Source organism: Tachysurus vachellii, chromosome 23 (assembly GCF_030014155.1).
Source record: "Tachysurus vachellii isolate PV-2020 chromosome 23, HZAU_Pvac_v1, whole genome shotgun sequence".
Classification (NCBI taxonomy): domain Eukaryota; kingdom Metazoa; phylum Chordata; class Actinopteri; order Siluriformes; family Bagridae; genus Tachysurus; species Tachysurus vachellii.
Window position 1 is genome coordinate 1110838 of NC_083482.1, and position 22500 is coordinate 1133337.

The 22500-nt window shown below is 42.8% G+C and overlaps 1 protein-coding gene across 10 annotated transcripts in view; it reads left to right on the forward strand.

The window, feature by feature from the left end:
• LOC132838509 (probable syndecan) overlaps window positions 1-10924 on the forward strand; it is a 17458-nt gene extending 6534 nt beyond the window's left edge. The window contains exons 5-11 of one of the 10 annotated variants that reach the window (XM_060858843.1): window positions 703-780; window positions 1760-1837; window positions 5891-5920; window positions 7585-7620; window positions 8939-8983; window positions 9066-9206; window positions 10327-10924. In XM_060858843.1, coding sequence (XP_060714826.1) covers window positions 703-780; window positions 1760-1837; window positions 5891-5920; window positions 7585-7620; window positions 8939-8983; window positions 9066-9206; window positions 10327-10334 — 416 coding nt within the window. In that variant the 3' untranslated portion in view covers window positions 10335-10924. Of the gene's footprint in view, window positions 1-702; window positions 781-1759; window positions 1838-5890; window positions 5921-7584; window positions 7621-8938; window positions 9207-10326 lie in introns of all 10 variants that reach the window. The other 9 variants (XM_060858848.1, XM_060858842.1, XM_060858846.1 and 6 more) reach the window with 9 other exon arrangements.
• The last annotated feature ends 11576 nt before the right edge of the window (window positions 10925-22500 follow it).

Genomic DNA, 22500 nt, shown 5'->3' on the forward strand with positions numbered 1-22500 from the left:
CATTACACTACACTACATTACACTACACTACACTTCACTACATTACACTACATTACACTACACTACACTACACTACATTACACTACACTACACTCCATCCTTATAGCTCTGTCTTTGTTCTATGTAACACCCTGATCCTGGAGAAACGTTGTCTCATGTCACTGTGTACTGTAACAGGTTTATATGGTTGTAATGACAATAAAAGCTTCTTGACTACATTACACTACATTACACTACACTACACTACATTACACTAAATTACATTACACTACACTACTCTACACTACACTGCACTACATTACACTACACTACACTACACTACACTACACTACATTACACTACACTACAATACACTACACTACACTACATTACACTACACTACTCTACAATACACTGCACTACATTACACTACACTACTCTACACTACACTGCACTACATTACACAACACTACACTACACTACATTACACTACACTACACTACTGCACTACACTCCATCCTTATAGCTCTGTCTTTGTTCTATGTAACACCCTGATCCTGGAGAAACGTTGTCTCATGTCACTGTGTACTGTAACAGCTTTATATGGTTGTAATGACAATAAAAGCTTCTTGACTTGACTTGACACAAAAAAGTAAGGTAGTGAACAGTAAGGTGTGTGTGTTGTAATCTCTGTGTCCTCACTGGTGTTTATCTTGTCTACAGCATCAACAGTCAGCACAGCATTTGGTGATTTTTTAGAATCCAGTGAAGGAACACAAGACAGGACCTTCACTGATATGAGTGAGTACATAGAGCATACATGACACTACACTACATTACACTACATTACACTACACTACACTACATTACACTACACTACATTAAACTACACTACACTATACTACATTACACTACACTACACTACATTACACTAAACTACACTACACTACTTTACACTATACTACACTCCACTACACTAAACTACACTACACTACATTACACTGCACTACATTACACTACACTACATTACACTACACTACATTACACTACACTACACTACACTACATTACACTACACTACTCTACACTACACTGCACTACATTACACTACACTACACTACATTACACTACACTACACTACATTACACTACACTACACTACACTACATTACACTACACTACATTACACTACACTACTCTACACTACACTGCACTACATTACACTACACTACACTACATTACACTACACTACATTACACTACACTACACTACACTACATTACACTACACTACATTACACTACACTACTCTACACTACACTGCACTACATTACACTACACTACACTACATTACACTACACTACACTACACTACACTACACTACATTACACTACACTACACTACACTACATTACACTACATTACACTACACTACACTACACTACATTACATTACACTACATTACACTACACTACACTACATTACACTACACTACACTACACTACACTACACTACACTACACTACATTACACTACACTACTCTACACTACACTACACTACATTACACTACACTACACTCCATCCTTATAGCTCTGTCTTTGTTCTATGTAACACCCTGATCCTGGAGAAACGTTGTCTCATGTCACTGTGTACTGTAACAGCTTTATATGGTTGTAATGACAATAAAAGCTTCTTGACTTGACTTGACACAAAACAGTAAGGTAGTAAACAGTAAGGTGTGTGTTGTAATCTCTGTGTCCTCACTGGTGTTTATCTTGTCTACAGCATCAACAGTCAGCACAACATTTGGTGATTTTTTAGATTCCAGTGCAGGAACACAAGACAGGACCTTCACTGATATGAGTGAGTACATAGAGCATACATTACATACACTACACTACATTACACCACACTACTCTACACTATACTACACTACACTACATTACACTACATTACACTACACTACATTACACTACACTACACTACACTACTCTACACTACACTACATTACACTACACTACACTACATTACACTACACTACACTACAGTACATTACACTACACTACATTACACTACATTACACTACACTACACTACACTACATTACATTACTCTACACTACATTACACTACACTACACTACACTACATTACACTACATTACATTACACTACACTACACTACACTACACTACATTATACTACATTACACTACATTACACTACACTGCTCTACACTACACTACATTACACTACATTACACTACACTGCTCTACACTACACTACATTACACTACACTACTCTACACTACACTACACTACATTACACTACATTACACTACACTACATTACACTACATTACACTACACTACATTACACTACACTACATTACACTACACTACATTACAGTACTCTACACTACATTACACTACACTACATTACACTACTCTACACTACACTACACTACACTACACATTAATACCCGTTATTCATACTCTTTATTACTCTCATAAATGCTTATCAATATTATATGTATATATTTTGCCCCTCCTCGAACCGCCACCTTATTGTGGTGGAGGGGTTTGCATGCCTGAATGATCCTAGGAGCTATGTTGTCTGGGGCTTTCTGCCCCTGGTAGGGTCTCCCAAGGCAAACAGGTTCTGGGTGACAGGCCAGACCAAGAGCGGTTCAAATACCCCTTATGAGTGATTTAATAACAAGGTCCGTGACGTCGGCCGGTATGGCGCAACCGGGGCCCCACTCTGGAGCCAGCGCCTGGTGGCCGGGTCTTACCCCACGGGGCCTGGCCGGGCTCAGCCCAAAGGAGCAACGTGGGGCCGATCTCCTGTGGGCCCACCACCTGCAGGAGGGACTGTAAGGGGCTGGTGCAATGTGGATTGGTTGGCAGTCGAAGGCGGGGGCCTCGGCGACCCAATCCCCGGACATGGAATCTGGCTCTAGGGACATGGAATGTCACCTCGCTGGGGGGGAAGGAGCCTGAGCTGGTGCGGGAGGTTGAGAGATACCGACTAGAGATAGTTGGGCTTGCCTCCACGCACAGCTTGGGCTCTGGAACCCAACTCCTTGAGAGAGGCTGGACTCTCTACTACTCTGAAGTTGCCCGCGGTGAGAGGCGGCGGGCTGGTGTGGGCTTGCTCATAGCCCCCCAGCTTAGCAACCATGTGTTGGAGTTCACCCCGGTGAACGAGAGGGTCGTTTCCCTGCGCCTGCGGGTCGGGGATAGGTCTCTCATTGTTATTTGTGCTTACGGGCCAAATGGCAGTGTAGCGTACCCGACCTTTTTGGCGTCTCTGGAAGTGGTGCTGGAAAGTGCTCCAACCGGGGACTCCATCGTTCTACTGGGGGACTTCAACGCTCATGTGGGCAGCGACAGTGACACCTGGAGGGGCGTGATTGGGAGGAACGGCCCCCCGACCTGAACCCGAGTGGTGTTCTGTTATTGGACTTCTGTGCTAGTCACAGTTTGTCCATAACGAACACCATGTTCAAGCATAAGGGTGTCCATCAGTATATATGGCACCAGGACACCCTAGGTCGGAGGTCGATGATCGACTTTGTGGTTGTTTCATCTGACCTCCGGCCATATGTCTTGGACTCTCGGGTGAAGAGAGGGGCGGAGCTGTCAACTGATCACCACCTTTTGGTGAGTTGGATCCGATGGCGGGGGAGGAAGTTGGACAGACTTGGCAGACCCAAACGTACTGTGAGGGTCTGCTGGGAACGTTTGACAGAGTCTCCAGTCAGAGAGAACTTCAACTCCCACCTCCGGCAGAGCTTCAACCAGATCCCGAGGGAGGTTGGAGACATTGAGTCCGAGTGGACCATGTTCTCCACCTCCATTGTCGACGCAGCCGCTCGGAGCTGTGGCCATAAGGTCTTCGGTGCCTGTCGTGGCGGCAATCCCCGAACCCGGTGGTGGATCCCGGAAGTAAGGGATGCCATCAAGCTGAAGAAGGAGTCCTATCGAGCCTGGTTGGCTCGGGGGACTCCGGAGGCAGCTGATAGGTACCGGGGGGCCAAGCGAGCTTCAGCCCAGGTGGTTGCGGAGGCAAAAACTCGGGTCTGGGAGGAGTTCGGTGAGGCCATGGAGAAGGACTATCGGTTGGCCTCGAAGAAATTCTGGCAAACCGTCCGGCGCCTCAGGAGGGGGAAGCAGTGCCCTGCTCACGCTGTTTACAGTGGGAGTGGGAATCTGCTGACTTCGACTGGGGACATCCTCGGACGGTGGAAGAAGTACTTCGAGGTTCTCCTCAACCCCACCGACATGTCTTCCATTGAGGAAGCAGAGGCCGAGGGCTCAGTTGTGGACTCGTCGATCCCCCAAGCTGAGGTCACTGAGGTAGTTGAGAAGCTCCTCGGTGGCAAGGCACCGGGGGTGGATGAGATCTGCCCTGAGTACCTCAAGTCTCTGGATGTTGTAGGGCTGTGTTGGTTGACACGCCTCTGCAATGTCACATGGAGGCTGGGGACAGTGCCTCTGGACTGGCAGACTGGGGTGGTGGTCCCTCTGTTTAAGAAGGGGGACCGGAGGGTGTGTTCCAACTACAGGGGGATCACACTCCTCAGCCTCCCCGGAAAAGTCTATGCCAGGGTACTGGAGAGGAGAATTCGGCCGATAGTCGAACCTCGGATTCAGGAGGAACAATGCGGGTTTCGTCCCGGTCGTGGAACACTGGACCATCTCTATACCCTCGCCAGGTTGCTGGAGGGTTCATGGGAGTTTGCCCAACCAGTCCACATGTGCTTTGTGAATCTGGAGAAGGCATTCGACTGTGTCCCTCGTGGTGACCTGTGGGGGGTGCTCTGGGAGTATGGGGTCCGGGGCCCTCTGCTAAGGGCTGTCCGGTCCCTATATGACCGGAGCAGGAGTTTGGTTCACATGGCCGGCAGTAAGTCAGACTTGTTCGCGGTGCATGTTGGACTCCGGCAGGGCTGCCCTTTGTCACCGGTCCTGTTCATTATCTATATGGACAGGATTTCTAGGCGCAGTCGGGGGCCGGAGGGAGTCCGGTTTGGGGACCACAGGATTTCGTCTATGCTTTTTGCAGATGATGTTGTCCTGTTGGCTTCCTCAAATCAGGACCTTCAGCGTGCACTGGGACAGTTTGCAGCCGAGTGTGAAGTGGCGGGGATGAGAATCAGCACCTCCAAGTCCGAGGCCATGGTTCTCAAAAGGGTGGCTTGTCCCCTTCAGGTTGGTGGAGAGCTCCTGCCTCAAGTGGAGGAGTTTAAGTATCTTGGGGTCTTGTTCACGAGTGAGGGAAGGATGGAGCAGGAGATCGACAGGCGGATCGGTGCATCTTCTGCAGTGATGCGGTCGATATACTGGTCTGTTGTGGTGAAGAAAGAGCTGAGCCGCAAGGCGAAGCTCTCTATTTACCAGTCGATCTACGTTCCTACCCTCACCTATGGTCATGAGCTTTGGGTCATGACCGAAAGGACAAGATCCCGGATACAGGCGGCCGAAATGAGTTTCCTCTGCAGGGTGGCTGGGCGCTCCCTTAGAGACAGGGTGAGGAGCTCGGTCACCCGGGAGGAGCTAAGAGTAGAGCCGCTGCTCCTCCACATCGAGAGGAGTCAGCTAAGGTGGCTCGGGCATCTGTTCCGGATGCCTCCTGGACGCCTCCCTGGGGAGGTGTTCCGGGCATGTCCAACCGGGAGGAGGCCCCGGGGAAGACCTAGGACACGCTGGTGGGACTATGTCTCTCGGCTGGCCTGGGAACGCCTCGGTATTCCTCCGGAAGAGCTGGAGGAAGTGTCTGGGGAGAGGAAAGTCTGGGCGTCCCTGCTTAGACTGCTGCCCCCGCGACCCGGCCCCAGATAAGCGGTAGAAAAGCTAACTGCTGTTTATTTGTGGTTTTGTAGGAAAATATTAACACATCAACTGGTTTTCTTTTTAGGTCCCATACACAGGACCTTGATTCCTGAGAGTGAGTACATAGAGCATTTATTACACATTACATTGCACTACACTACAATAAAAGTTACAGTGTTTATTGGAGGGAGAGCTACAGTGGGATGGTATGTTGGATCATTGTAGAGGCTGAATTGGGTTCAGAGGTACAGTAGACCTGCAAGGGGAGAACTATAGTAGTCCAGTCTTGAAATAAAAACAGACTGAACAAGGACCGAATCTTTCTGAGCAAGTGCTGAGGACTGAGGTAAAGTCATGTTCTTTGATGAATCCCCTTTCCAATTGTTGGGGGCATCCAAAAAAAAGCTTGTCCAGAGAAGAAAAAGTGAGTGCCAAAATCTGTCCTGTGTCATGCCAACAGTAGAGCATCCATAGACCATTCACGTTTGGGGTCACTTCTCAGCCAAGAACACAGCCATGAATAAAGAATGGAACAAACAGGTACAACATCCTCAGAGAGCAACTTCTCCCAACCATCCAAGAACAGTGATGAACAATGCCTTCTCCAGCATGATGGAGCACCTCGCTAAAAGGCAAAAGTGATAACTAAGTGTCTCAGGGAACAAAACATCGACATTTTAGGTCCATAGCCAGGAAACTCCCCAGGACTTAATCCCAGTGAGAACTTGTGGTGAATCCCCAGGAGGCAGGTGGACACAAAAACTCTGACAAATTCTGACAAACTCCAAGCATTGAGTATATGGACAACACACTACACATCTCTTTATACTGATGCAAAATAGTTTGTTTTAAAAGCTATTAGTAACCCAAACACACGCGATACTCTGTACTACTTTATACTATACTGCACTACTCTACACTACACTGTACTACACAACACTGCACTACTCTACACTACACTGTACTACACAACACTGCACTACTCTACACTACACTGTACTACACAACACTGCACTACTCTACACTACACTGTACTACACAACACTGCACTACTCTACACTACACTGTACTACACAACACTGTACTACACAACACTGTACTACACAACACTGCACTGCTCTACACTTCACTGTACTACACAACACTGCACTACTCTACACTACACTGTACTACACAACACTACACTACTCTTCACTACACGGCTCTACACAACACTGCACTACTCTACACTACACTGTACTACACAACACTACACTACTCTACACTACACGGCTCTACACAACACTGCACTACTCTACACTACACTGTACTTCACAACACTGCACTGCTCTACACAACACTGCACTACTCTACACAACACTACACTGTACTACACAACATTGCACTGCTCTACACAACACTGCACTACTCTACACTACACTGTACTACACAACACTGCACTGCTCTACACAACACTGCACTACTCTACACAACACTACACTGTACTACACAACATTGCACTGCTCTACACAACAATGCACTTCTCTACACTACCTGGCACAAACCTTAACACCACAATACTCTATTATACACTATACTATACTGCACTGCACTACTCTACACTACTCTGCACTACACTACACACACTCTATGTAGCTATACACTATGTAGCATTATAACACAGTTATGGTATGCACTATGTAGTGACCATATGTGGTGTAGTGTAGTAACAGTAAGGTATTTGGGATTCATGATAATAATATGAATTTACATTAAACACATGCATTTGTTCCACTGCAGGAGCAGAAATGAACCCCTATGTCACAGTTCAGACGGGTGAGTATCAGTATGTACAACACACTACACATCTCTTTATACTAAGGTAAAATAGTTTGTTTTATGAGCTAGACGATAGTAGATAGTTTTATAGATAGGAACCCAAACACAGTCGTGGGTGTCAATACTCGTACACTTGCTGACAATACAAAGGGGTTGGAATCTAAAGTAAGCACTATTTAGTTCCACCTAATGAATGAGCATGTAAAAGAAACAGGATTCATCCTGACTAGTGGATCAGAAGTAGATTGAGTTCAATTACAGAGATCAGTAAACATCACTACTGTGTGTAAATAAATAAACATTAAAGGTGGGGTCTCTGATTTTTGAGAAACACTTCAGAAAACTGAGTTGGGACGACAAACTAAACAAAGACAAAACAAACGTGTAGCCAATGAGCAGAAAGGGGCGTGTCTTGTCAATGTGGGCGGAGAGAGTGTTCAGTGCGCAAGTGTGACATTAGCAGAAAGCAGTTTTAACATTGACATGGAGGATAAAAACAAAGAAAGAAAGAGAAGAAAGACTTACGATAAGGTAAGAAGTAGGACGTGTTAATATAGGATCAGCTTTCCAGCGCTGGAGAGAACTGAAGGAGCAGGAAGTTGGTCACATATTCACAGATTGGAGTTTCCTGAGTCAATAACTCCTGAGCTAAACACTGTTACTACACAAATAACACCTCTTTTCTATCGTAGTAATGTAGAGACGCAGCTACAACCGTGTTTTGTGTAGTAACAGTGTTTAGCTCAGGAGTTATTGACTCGGGAAACTCCAATCTGTGAATATGTAACCAACTTTACTTAAGACGCCGAGGCGCGTTTTTCCTTCTCGATAGGTGAGTAACGTTGGTTTTGTTTTGTTACACAGAACTAATATATGCCTTTGTCCTTTACATGATTATGCTTGTGTGTCATTTTTGTTTGTTTGTTTATCTACAATCGTATTGTTCTTCACTTCAGCTATGATAAAGACACATTTCTTTCCAGTAGTTGCCTGGGTTATGTATGTATGTGTGGGCGGAGCTATCAATACAGGGGTGGGACCCATTTGGGTTAGGGGCGTGTTTGTTTTGGTGATTTCAAATGTCAACATTGGCTTTCAAACAACGGAGACCCCACCTTTAATCAGAAACATTACATTTACGTCAGGGAAAGAAACAAATGCATCACCACCCTGATCAGTAATGTTCTTCTGTCCGTAATCTGAAACTTAGCTCAACCTTGTAGTATCACTGGTTATGCTGATCTTAAATACATATCTATTTCTAATAGATTTTTTTACATTTTAGTTTTTAATGAGTATTTTTTAAACGTTTCAGGTTCCTCTGCCACTCATGATGACTTAGCTGGAGTGTTTGTGTTTGGTAAGAGCTCTTTTTTAGGTTTTGTTTTTGAAAACTTGCGTGATATAAGATTTTGTGTGTGTGTGTGTGTGTTTTGCAGTAGCGGGTTTTTCATTACTGATTGTGCTACTTATCCTTTTCGTCATTTTCCGACACATGTTTGGCAAGAGAGGAACATATTACACACACGAGCCAAAAGAAACAGAAGATCCGAAACAGGAACTGTTTGACTCCTCAGATGAAGGTATTCAATTCACCTGGATTCATACTCACTTAATCAGAATCTAAATCAGAATCATATTATTGGTCTGTATGTGAACTGTCTTACATCACGGCTCCAGTGAAACCATTAAGAACAAACAGTAATACAAGAATACATTCACGATCATTTTGATTCTGACTCACTGAATCATTTTGATTCTGACTCACTGATTCATTTATTTGACTGAATGGACTTGAATATCACTCTGCTGCTTGAGCCAAGATCCTCTATCTGTATGGAGCTGAATCTGTGTTTGTTGATTTTATTCACAGAGGCATTTTTATTCGTTCAATACAATTGGAATTGTGCAGATATTATTAGTAGAATAATCCCAGGACACACAAGCAGCTCTCTGCACGTCCTCTTACAAGTGTTATTTAACATAATAGAAAAAGTGTGACGAGATTCATCTCATGAGTTGTTTTATTCATTTTGATTCCAAAGCTTTTATTCGTCAGCATGCAGTAAGTGTGACACAAAAAGGAAGCGTGACAATAAAAATAATTCTAGTTATTATTATTACTGTACTGTACTATCACTTGTACAATAAACTCTTAGGTGCCTCTGTTATATAAAGTATATACATACATAAACAGATGTAAAATATGAACTGATTTATTTTAGTTAATAATCTGTGACAGTGTGTGTGTGTGTGTGTGTGTGTGTATGTGTGGGTGTGTGTATGTGTGTGTTTGTATATGTGTGTGTGGGGTGTGTATGTGTGTGTGTATATGTGTGTGTGTGGGTGTGTGTGTATGTGTGTGTTTGTATATGTGGGTGTGTGTGTGTGGGGGGGGTGTTTGTGTGTGTCTGTGTATGTGTGTGTGTGTGTGTGTGTGTGTGTGTCTGTGTATGTGTGTGTATATATGTGTGTATGTGTGTTTGTATATGTGTGTGTGGGGTGTGTGTGTGTGTGTGGGTGTGTGTGTGTGTGGGGTGTGTGTGTGTGTCTGTGTATGTGTGTGTATATGTGTGTGTGTGTATGTGTGGGTGTGTGGGGTGTGTATGTGTGTGTGTGTGAGGTGTGTGTGTGTGTGTGTGTGTGTTTGTGTGTGTGTTAAAAACGTTTATAGATTCTAATAGAAAATTTTCTCCACTTCAGATCTGTGATCATCATCATAACGTCTTCACAACGTCTCCTGCTTGATTACGGACTTTTATCACATTTCTGTGTCCTTTCTGTCCGCTGTCATCTTTTTAAAGTCCAGAAGATTATTTTTTAAAAATCCATCAGTTTTTTTCTCTTCATTTCTTTGCTCGACATCATGAATTTGAGTCCTGATTGGCTGAAATCGGGAATTATAAATATTTTGGTCGTGCACTTAAAGTTTTGGTCTTTACTGGATAAAAACTTTATTTTTTAAATTAAGCGACATTTTTTTATTTCATCAAACCATCTTTATTTCATCTGTGTCTCTGCCTTTAACAGCTCCTTCATCCTAACCATGTCCAATCTGCACACATCAAATATTCAGCGGGACAGAAAATGTTCCTTTCACTCGTGCCAATGTTTTATTAATCTTCTAATATCTTTTTGTTAATGCACTTAAAAAAAAAAAAAGCAGCCTGGACTTTTGAAGGCTTCGTCTCACACATAAAGAGAGGACAAAAAGATAAAACAATCCTATAAATTATGACTTTGACTGCAGCCTGTGGATAAGATCAGCGTTGAACTGATTAAACTCTTTTTTTTGTTGTTAGCTTGTTTTTTTTAACTTTTTAAGATTTTGAAGTTTCAAAATGTGACAAAAAAAGACAGAAATGATAATAGAGAAGATAAAATGGATAAACTGATAAATACACACCTTTAAATTATATATATAAAAAAAACAATAAATGTTTCTAACAGTCTTTAAAAAGGAACACAATAATATCCTGGTTTTTGCTCTACATACATCGCCTTCACTTCGGCATCCTTTATAGAGTCTCAGGAATAACTCACTGCCTTCAAGGTCACACGGTCGATTGATTTTTTTCAACAGCTGCATGAAATCACAGCAATCAGCTCGACAACTTGAATAAAAGCAGCTGTTTACTGCAACCTGTTGGTTTTTAAGGGCTGATCCACACCAAGGCAGCAATGTGGACTCTGAAGACCTCCCAAAGCTTCAGCGAACGCAGGTAAGGGACATAAAAAAGATTTCTGAGGCTTTGAAGATTCCCTGGGGTACTTGTTAAGTCCATTATTAAGAAGACGAAAGTGCATGGCACCGCTCACAGCCTGGGCGTCCATCAAAGCTAGATGAGTCAGAAAGAAGACACAACCAGGAACCAAACTTTGAAAGATCTACAGGAATTTATGGCCAACAGATGAAAAGGTACATCACACAACACTAAGTAAAGTTCTGCACATCTGGCCTGTATGGTGGAAAGAAGAAGTCCAGGTCTCTAAAAGGTTCATCTAGAGTGTGGTATGAAGTTTACACACACAAAAAAAAAAAAAAAAAAAAACGCCTGCAACAAACTAAAGAAACAACAAAGAAACAAGAAAAAACCTGGAAATCTGGACTGTGAAGCATGGTGGTGGAAGCATGATGTTGGGAATGTTTCTCAGAACAGCTGAGAGAAGAGTGAAGGTAGGATGAAGCAATGGGAGATTCTGGGGAACGATGAAATCTGCAAATCATCTGAAAATGGGTTGGAAATTCAGATCCCTACAAGAGAATGACGGAGAAGAAGAAGGTTAAAAATGAGCATGGGCTGGATTAATAGGAACAAGGTGGATGGTCTGGAGAAGTGAAATCTCTGACCTAAAGTTTTGGAATGAACAGTTCTGTAAAGAGGAGTGAGGGAAAAATCTCCAAATCCTGGTGTGACAGAAAACTTTGTGTTTTTATCTAACTGAAGATGAATCCACTGAAGTCATGTGGTAGATTGTTCTGTTTAAACTGTGAGCTTTACAGAATCCCACACAACAAAATGTAACAGCATGTAAAAGCTCTTCTGGTTTTTATCCTAGATATAAAGATGAGTGAAGGCTTTGCTGCTAATATTATTGACATGAGCTTCAGATGAGAGACTGGAATCAATAATCACACCAAGACATGTCACCGCTGCACATCCAGACTTACTCCACAGTCACAAAGCTTCCTTTATACCTTATCAAGTAGTGTTTAGGCTCTTTTCATTAGACACTCGTCAGTGTCTCAGTGTGGGGGGCACGGTGGCTTAGTGGTTAGCACGTTCGCCTCACACCTCCAGGGTTGGGGGTTCGATTCCCGCCTCCACCTTGTGTGTGTGGAGTTTGCATGTTCTCCCCGTGCCTCGGGGGGTTCCTCCAGGTACTCCGGTTTCCTCCCCCGGTCCAAAGACATGCATGGTAGGTTGATTGGCATCTCTGGAAAAATTGTCCGTAGTGTGTGATTGTGTGAGTGAATGAGAGTGTGTGTGTGTGCCCTGTGATGGGTTGGCACTCCGTCCATGGTGTATCCTGCCTTGATGCCCGATGACGCCTGAGATAGGCACAGGCTCCCCGTGACCCGAGGTAGTTCGGATAAGCGGTAGAAGATGAGTGAGAGTGAGTGAGTGTCTCAGTGTTGAGATCTTTTGTACATAAAAACAAAAATGTGCTTCATCATGATTTAAAGCTTCTCTGTAACCAGCGTTAAGGTGGTTTAATAATTCAGTGACCTGTCAGAGTCGACAATGTTCAGTAAACCGCCGATGACCTGATTTTAACAACACAACTCTTTATTAAATGAAGCAAACGATGTTTGTTTTTGTTATTTTTTGGTGAAGTGACATAGTGTAATGAAGCGAGATTTAAAGCCAGTAAAATGAGGCTTTTCTTCACAACATCTGGAAATAAAGCCTGCGAGTGGTCTGCAGTTTAATAATACACATTAACGTGATTAAACCAAGCAGCTTACGGCGGATTGGAGTCGTTTTCTAATTTTCATTAAGCAGCTCTGTGTGTGTGTGTGTGTGTGTCCAGAGGGTGGATTTTAAACAGCGAGTGTGGATTAAATCCAGATTTCTCTGCTCTCCACTCCTGCACCATGAAAATTAAGCAGTTGAGATGAAACTGAATGGAAGTTTATGATGGAGGAAGTTCAGCACAAACACAGACAACGAGCTGAGACTTGTTCAGTGTGTGAAGCTTGAGTCTTTATTTTTATACTAAGGCTAATGTTGCTAATATGTGACCTGTTAATAATTTATTAACAATTAATTAGGTGAAAATGTCACTGAGTGTTTTGAAACAGATCCAGAAGAGCTAGCTGTCTGAGCATCATCATGGCTGACACACACACATACACACACAGCTGATTATCTGTGCTGTAGTTTAAACTGCTCCGATCAATAGAAATGAAGTCGGAGGAATTGATAACCTTATAAAAGCTGTAATTACTTTCCATCCTCAGCCACAAGCAATAAAGTTCCTCTATAGATTTTTACCAGTGTGTGTTAGAGAGAAAGTTAGCGTTTTGGCAAGTTGTGGAGATTTACATCCAATAAGCTGTAACTGGCTAATATGAAACCAAACAATGTGTGTTTACTGTAACACTGTGTGTGTGTGTGTAATTCAGCATGTTTGCATCATCTCATCAAGAAGATGCTTAGAGAGAGAATGATGGTTAATGGTGATTTCTGTAATTATTAATTACAAAGTACACACAAACACACACACACACACACACACACACACATCACCTTCAATGATTCTACACTGTCAAGGGTCCAATTCCAGACTGATACCTACAAAGGCCTGATGAATCGGAGGTGAGAGCTAATGGCTAAACACAAAGTGTGCGTGTGTGTGTGTGTGTGTGTGTGTGTGTGTGTGTGTGTGTGTGTGTGTGTGTGTGTGTGTGTGTATGTGAGAGAGAGAGAGAGAGAGAGAGAGAGAGAGATGTTTCACGCCTTCCTTAAATTATTCAATTTTTTATTTTTTAAAAGTGAATCAGTCCAGTGGTTTAGTAGCCACGAGCGAATCAAATGTACTACAAGAAGGCTGATATGCTAACTGTCCTAAAACCAGGCGCTAAATAAAACGATTTTCTGGAATGCCCTGGTGAAATCTGGCACTAAAGCGATCCTAAAGAGCCTAATAATGTTCTTCAACTCTTGTAACAACACTACCATGTTAATGCTAATGCTACCATAATTGCTAAAAATAATAAGGGTTTAAGAGGAAGTAAGTTAACAATAAACACTAATGCCATTGTAAACGCTGAAATGTGCAGTGTAATTAGGGACCGCGGGGAAACACGCCAATGCTAATGCACTAACGTTAGCCCTGATGTGTGAGATAATGAGGGAGCGAGATGAAACACGCTGACACTAATGCTACAGGAAACACTCAGACACGGGAAAACAGGCCACGCTAAAGCTAACACACTTAACATATAAATAAATCGAGAGGAAACGTTGATGCTAACATACTTCTTGTTTTACATGGTGTTAATATTTGCTAGGAAGCTAGCATAGGTTCTGTGGGATTTGGGAGAAAGTGTTAAACTCTTACTTTGAGATGTAGAGAATGTTTTTAAGGAAAGTGAAGATGTGGCCTTGTTTTTAACAGCTAAAATCACTCAGGTTTCACTGCCTTACTTTCATCAGCATGTGCAAGGCTAAAAAGAATGAATTAAAACATAAGCATGTTAAATAATAGTTTCCTAACTCTATCTAACACACGCTAACACACTAACTGAACATAGCTACAGTGTTTTAAAGTTACGTTAGCGAATGTTACAAATGACCAAAAACTGATGTAAAGTTTATCAAAATCGAAGAAGAATAAATATATAATAAAGTAGATCTAAGGCTTTGTTACATTGAAATTGTGCTAATTTTTTTGCTTCTAATAAAATCATTTAAACAGTAAACGTTATTATTATTTTTTTTAATTATATCAAGTAGCAGATACTGAACTAAAACATTTTTTTAAAGTACAAAAAACTCCATCCAAACTTTATTATTTTGTATATCCTATTTAATGCTAATTTATCTTAGCAAATGCTATCTATAGTTCAGTCGTAGTGTAAATGTCTGCTGAGTTTTTTGCAGGTGATTAGCGCCCCCTAGAGATGGACCTGTGTAAATCCTCAGCAGGTCCACAGACAGACAGACAGACAGCACTGAAGGTTGTTAGTGGTTTCTTTGGGCTTTGCCTCGTGTCTCTGCACGTTTTTTTGTCATTGGCGAGACGCAGCGGGAGACATTTTAATCAAACACTGAGACAAAAAACATCTGTGTACCTCAGGCACACATCAGACGGAGAAACTGGCAAAGACAAAAGAAGACGAGCAACATCTTTCTCTTAGAGGGTCCACTCCAGGGTGTGTGTGTGTGTGTGTGCGTGCGCGCGCGTGCATGTGAGCATGTGTGTGTATGTGTGTGTCTGTGTATGTATTTGTGTTTGTGTGTGTATCTCTGTGTGTGTCTGTGTGTGTGTATGTGTGTATGTATTTGTGTGTATGTATCTGTGTACGTGCATGCGCGCATGTGTGTGTGTGTGTATCTGTGTGCGTGTCTGTGTATGTATTTGTGTTTGTATGTGTGTCTGTGTCTGTGTGTGTATGTATGTGTGTATGTATTTGTGTGTGTGTGTGTCTGTGTGTATGTGTCTGTGTGTGTATGTGTCTCTGTGTGTGTATGTGTCTCTGTCTGTCTGTGTGTGTGTGTGTATGTGTCTCTGTCTGTCTGTGTGTGTGTGTATGTGTCTCTGTCTGTCTGTGTGTGTGTGTATGTGTCTCTGTCTGTCTGTGTGTGTGTATGTGTCTCTGTCTGTCTGTGTGTGTGTATGTGTCTCTGTGTCTGTCTGTGTGTGTGTGTTTCTCTGTGTCTGTGTGTGTGTGTATGTGTCTGTGGGTGTGTGTGTGGAGGCCAAAAACATTCCTTGTAATCTAAATGGAAGAAAGACTAAAACTTTCCATGACTTTAATATTAGTGCTAATTCTAGTCATGTTAATAGTTAATGAACAACATAAACAAAGAGGAAATGTGCTAATGCTAATTGTTTCATTCTAATGCTAATTGTCTCACGCTAACACTAACTGTCCCATGTTGAGTGAAGTGTAACAGTTGAACGGATCCCCAACCACTGTAACCAGTAGCCTTGTGAATAGAACTAAACTTTCTTTTCCTTTTTCTCTACAGGAACTTCATGATGAAGAAACAGCTTAGAGATGAATCACCAATCATTTCAAAATGGAAGCAGAGAGAAGTTGGCAGTACATCTTGATTTTGTCTACAAGCTTTTAGAAGTAATGAGGACATGAGACGCAACATCTTAACGCTAACGTCGCTAAAGCAACTAACCTCTTCTTTGTAAATTAACAAAGAAAAATGCTAAAACACACCCGTTACTAAGAGGTCATTAGGGAACATATCAGTGCTGATGTTAACGCTCAGGATAATTAGTGCTCAAAATGTCAATTGCAGAAGGTGAAACATGCTAATGCTAACTTTCACCATAAAGATAGATCACTAAAAGGATGAAATGACATTAATGCTAAATTTATAATAATAATAAAGCTAATGCTAACATCAAAATCTGAAGGAAAACAGTTATAGCATTAACACAGTTAAGATATAATAAAAGGGAGAGAGAGAGAGAGAGAGAGAGAGAGAGAGAGAGAGAGAGAGAATGTTCAAAGGAAGTTAAACACACCAACGAGTCGACATTAAAGAGAGAATTTCAGAGTGCAGCTTTGACTCGTGCTCACTTCCTGTTAGCATGACCACAATACTAACATAAACCTTGTTCAGCTTGCTTGTTTAGCCTCTTTCAGCTAGGCTTATTGCTAACTCTGGTTAATCATCTGTCCATAAACCCAGCTGTAGCTCCGCCCACCTAAAAACCAGTCAAAGCTGAAGTGAAAGAGAGCAGGGCTTTAAGTTCTGTATAGTGTGAGGTACTGTATGAGGAAAACGTAAGTGTGTGTGTGTGTGTGTGTGTGTGTGTGTGTGTGTGTGTGCTGTGTCAGCATTGGCTCCATTCAGACCACTTGATATACCTGCAATAACTCCACTCAGCACTTCTGTCTACACTGTGGAGAAAAATTACAGATCATCCGTCCTTACACACACTCACTCACAATGACAATGCAAACACACACACACACACACACATACACACACACTGTACACACATACAGACCAGAGGATAGTGTTTAGTTGATTATAAGTTTAATTAACTTCTTGTGTGTGTGTGTGTGTGTGTGGTGTGTGTGTGTGAGGATCATCTGAGGCGTCCAACAGAATTTCAAGATTAGAAACTATCCATGAACAAGGTCAAGGTCTATAACACACACACACACACACACACACACACACACACACACACACACACACACACACACACACACATGGCCTAAGGACATAACAGAACGGTGATTTGATGACTAATTTAGAAAGCTGTCATAACATACATCAGTAAACGAAGGCAGAGACACCAAGGTCTATACTCTTCGAATATGCACAAACACACACACAAACACACACACACACCCAGGTCCTGACACTCAGCTGGTATGTACAGACTTTATCTCTTGTGATATTTGCCCTGTTTGGTTATTTTAATAATTATAGATGAGCACATGATGTGGTACAGATATTTCCACCAGTCAGATTTAAGGATCCATCAAGCTGATTCCAGATCAGACCCAACAGGTATCAGACCCGTCCAAACCACCACAGACCAACGCAAGTGAACCCATTTTAATTCCAGACCTATCCAGTTGATCTCAGAAGACAACCATATTCAGAGAGGCAAACTTTTCCTATAAAAATATGAATTATATGATCAGTCCCAGAACATCACAGATCATCCCACATCAATACAGTCAATCTCAGGAAAAGTGTGTGTTTTCCCTGATCCAACAAGCAGATTATACATTTACAGTGAAATATAAAGCAGATTTTTCTGATCATCTCCTAACAGCGTTCCTTTGTTTCTGTAACTCCTCACTTCTTCACTAATACAGTCCTTCACACTCTTGCCATCTTTTGAGAATTCGGAAAAATCTCTTCATCGTTTCTATCTCCTCGCCTCCTTCACAGCATACTGCACCCCCCCACCTCCCAATTGCATCATTCCCAGTAAGGATGTATTCCAAATCAGGGGACCTGAAATTTTCATTTCAGTCTCTGCTCTCGTCAAACACAAGGCTGGTCCCAGATCTCTTCAGCCCATCCCAGTCCAAACCAGTTATTCCCAGACCAAGTCTGACAATCCCAGATCTACTAAGATCAGACTAAATCCAATCTGATTCAAGTCTCACAGCAAATTCCATTTCTACACCACTGTTTTCACATCTGATCCAAACAACTGGTCCCAGACCAGTTCATATGGATCTGGGATGTATCATCATGATCTCAGCCCAATCCACCTGACACAAGATTTACATGATCAGTCCCAGGATTACACAACCATTCCGATAATGATCCCAGATCTACCGAGATCGGACAAAATCCAGCCTAATTACGATTCTAATTACAATGCTTCAATGCCTAAGTAGCTATTCCCACAACAAATCGACTGTTTCCAGATAAAACCAACTAAATCCCTGAGCTGAGCTCAAACAAATCTTCAAGACGTAAGACCAAAACCTCCGATCCCAAACCAACACAGCTTATCCTGCATCAGTTCATTTATTCCTACCTCAGCTGATCCCGGACCAGCTCGAGATCGAGTTTAGATTCACACAACCAATCAACACAACTGTTACCAGACCAAAACAACTGATCCCAGGCTGTCCTCAGACCATGCCACAGACTCAAGGACACACATAGCCAGCATAGTATAGAATACTCAGATCCATCCACCTAATCCCAAACCTACTCAGGTGATGCAAGGATAAGTCAACCGATCCCAATCCATCTGCTGCAATTCAGTCCAAAGCTGCAAACTTCAGGACAAAGCAATCAATTCAAGATCTTCACAGATGACCGCAGTCCAAATAGTGTGACATAAGACTCAATCAGACAGTCCAGAGCAGCACTGTTAATCCCAGACTGCTCCAGGTCTAATCCCAGACTACCCCAGACGACCCCAGATAACATGTCATTGAATGTCCTTTTCGCTCCATTTTTCATTCATTCATTCATTCATCTTCTACCACTTATCCGAACTACCTCGGGTCACTGGGAGCCTGTGCCTATCTCAGGCGTCATCGGGCATCAAGGCAGGATACACCCTGGACGGAGTGCCAACCCATCACAGGACACAGACACACACACACACTCTCATTCATTCACGCAATCACACACTACGGACAATTTTCCAGAGATGCCAATCAACCTACCATGCATGTCTTTGGACCGGGGGAGGAAACCGGAGTACCCGGAGGAAACCCCCGAGGCACGGGGAGAACATGCAAACTCCACACAGACAAGGAGGAGGCGGGAATCGAACCCCGACCCTGAAGGTGTGAGGTGAACATGCTAACTACTAAGCCACCGTGCCCCCCTCCATTTTTAAAAAAAATTAATTCCTTAAGGCTTTAAATCTAACATACGGTTGGACAGCATTCTCACAGAGACACGTTCAGTCTTGTAACGAGTGCTCCAATCCCTCCATCATTTCCACACCCCACTGCCAAATCCCCCCCACCAGCATGTTGTCTCTCACCCTTTCTCAGGCATGTCACTTCTTGTCAGTCTGCTGTCGCATATCAGAGGAGCTGAAATAAGAATTTCACTGTGGCTCTGGCCCACATGAAGCATTTCTGCAAATCTGGCAGCATTCATTATTAACTAGGCCACCTGTGAACATGCATTTTTATAAAATAAATATGGTGGCTTTAATATCCTACAATTGGGTTGTGTTCACTGCCTGCAGATTGAAAGCTGGCCTCTTGTGTAAAATATTCATTCTGTACAGATTGAAATACCCGAATAAATGCTTGTGAATGTTTGTTGGGATGAAAGAAAAGTACAAATTGATTTCTGAGATCAGAGTGACGTGTGTGTGTGTGTCTGTGTGTGTCTTTAGTGTTTTTGTGTGTCTGTGTTTTTCTGTGTGTCTGTGTGTGTCTTTGTGTGTGTGTCTGTGTGTGTCTTTGAGTGTGTGTGTCTGTGTGTGTGGGTTTCTGTCTCTGTGTGTGTGTGTGGGTGGGTGTCTGTGTGTTTCTGTGTGTCTTTGTGTGTGTCTGTGTGTGTGTGCGTGTCTGTGTGTGTGTGTCTTTGTGTGTGTGTCTGTGTGTCTTTGAGTGTGTGTGTGTCTGTGTGTGGGTTTCTGTCTCTGTGTGCATGTGTGTCTGTGTGTGTCTTTCTGTGTGTGTCTGTGTGCGTGTGTGTGTCTCTGTGTGTGTGTCTGTTTGTGTGTGTCTTTGAGTGTGTGTGTGTCTGTGTCTGTGCGTCTCTCTCTATGTGTGTCTGTGTGTGTGTCTCTCTCTGTGTGTGTCTGTGTGCGTGTGTGTCTGTGTGTGTGTCTGTGTGCATGTGGGTGTCTCTCTGTGTGTGTCTGTGTGTGTCTGTGTGCGTGTGTGTGTCTGTGTGTGTCTCTGTGTCTGTGTGTGTGTCTGTGTGCATGTGGGTGTGTCTGTGTGTGTCTGTGTGTGTCTGTGTGTCTGTGTGTGTGTGTCTGTGTGCGTGTGTGTGTCTGTGTGTCTCTGTGTGTGTGTCTGTGTGCGTGTGGGTGTGTCTGTGTGTGTGTATCTGTGTCTGTGTGTGTGTGTGTGTGTGTGTGTGTGTGCCTATAGAAGTGAAACAGTACAATGTGTCTCTTGCGTATGCTGCCATCTGCTGCCATAAAAATGGAACTGATCACGACTTATTATTTACTTCACTTCCTGTACATGATGTCACATGTGATGGTGAACCTGTCAGTCAGATCTATACAGTGACCAGATGAACAGATTTCCTGTAACAACAAATCACATTAATAATGAACTGAATAATGAATGTAGTATAACAAGCTAAAGGTTATTCAATCTTACTTAACAAATCTCACCTGCCCTGTGGTCAATTCCTATCTAATGTAATTGTTCCCAGACCTGCCTAGCTGATCCCTAATAACGCAGTCAATCATTGACAATCAGACATTTCTACACCACTGTAGCTGATCCCAGACCAGTCCTGGGTAACCAGTTCCACACTAACACCATCACAGTGCATCCAGGACCATGCCAATTTCAGACGTGCTTTACTCCAGCCTCAAGCCAGTGCAGAAGCTTCTCTCTGACTAACCCAAGACCCTCTTAGCTTTCCCAAAGGAGTAAAGCCAACAATATTCCATTTCAGACTAATTAACCAATCCCACACAATCCCAATCCCAATCCCACACAATCCCAATCCCACACCAATCCTAGAATATCGCCGCCAATCCCAGACCTAATGAACTAATCCCAGTTCATTAAAGACGATTCAGAACTCATCCAGTCGTTCTCAGACTCATCCCTGACTGTAGGTCATTTCAAATAATAGAATTTTTTGTACTTTTCTAAAACCTTAAACACACACACACACACACACAGTTTCACATTATACAACCACAATAAACTAATGTTCTGAAACCACATCTTTAACAGTGCCATGTGTTTCCATCAGCTCCTGTTCTGTTCAGTGTTGTGGAGAGGAGTGAGATGACATCATTAAAAGAGCATCAGCTACACACTCTGACACACACTCTGACACACACACATACACAGACACACACAACAGTAGCATCTCTCTGCACCACCCATCTGTTTCCATTCTCTATTATTTGTTCATGGTTCTACATCCCAAACTACTAATTGCTGACTAAGAATTTAACACTCTAACACAATGACATAGTGGACACACACACATACACACACACACACACACACACACACACACATACACACGCACACCGATCACTGATCCCTGCTTACACACAGTTTCATTACACTGGGTAAACACATCAGTGTTTGTCCACCATGTTTCCAGTTAGTAAACCCATCTTTATTAATTGCACCCTTGTTTTAGTGCAAACTAAAGAACAGACCGAAATTACTGCACAATTAGAGTTACAGTAGTGTTAATTTCGTCAGACGAGACGAGACAAAATATGTTCGTCAACAACCTTTTTTTTTCATGACTAAGACGAGACGATGACGAGACTGCACCACTGTCCAAAAACGCTGACTAAGACTAAATTAACATGCATTATTGTTGACGAAAAAAGACGAGACGAAAATGTTTTGTATAAAATAAAAACTAAGATAAAATCTCTCTTCATTTTCGTCTACAATTGTCTCTGCTTTTTCATCAGCTGTTACGTCTTTAAAATATTCAGCACGAGTTCGCGGCTTCGCTGTTGCTCAAGTTACAGGTCCGTGAAGCGGATCCCGATTATTATATTGTT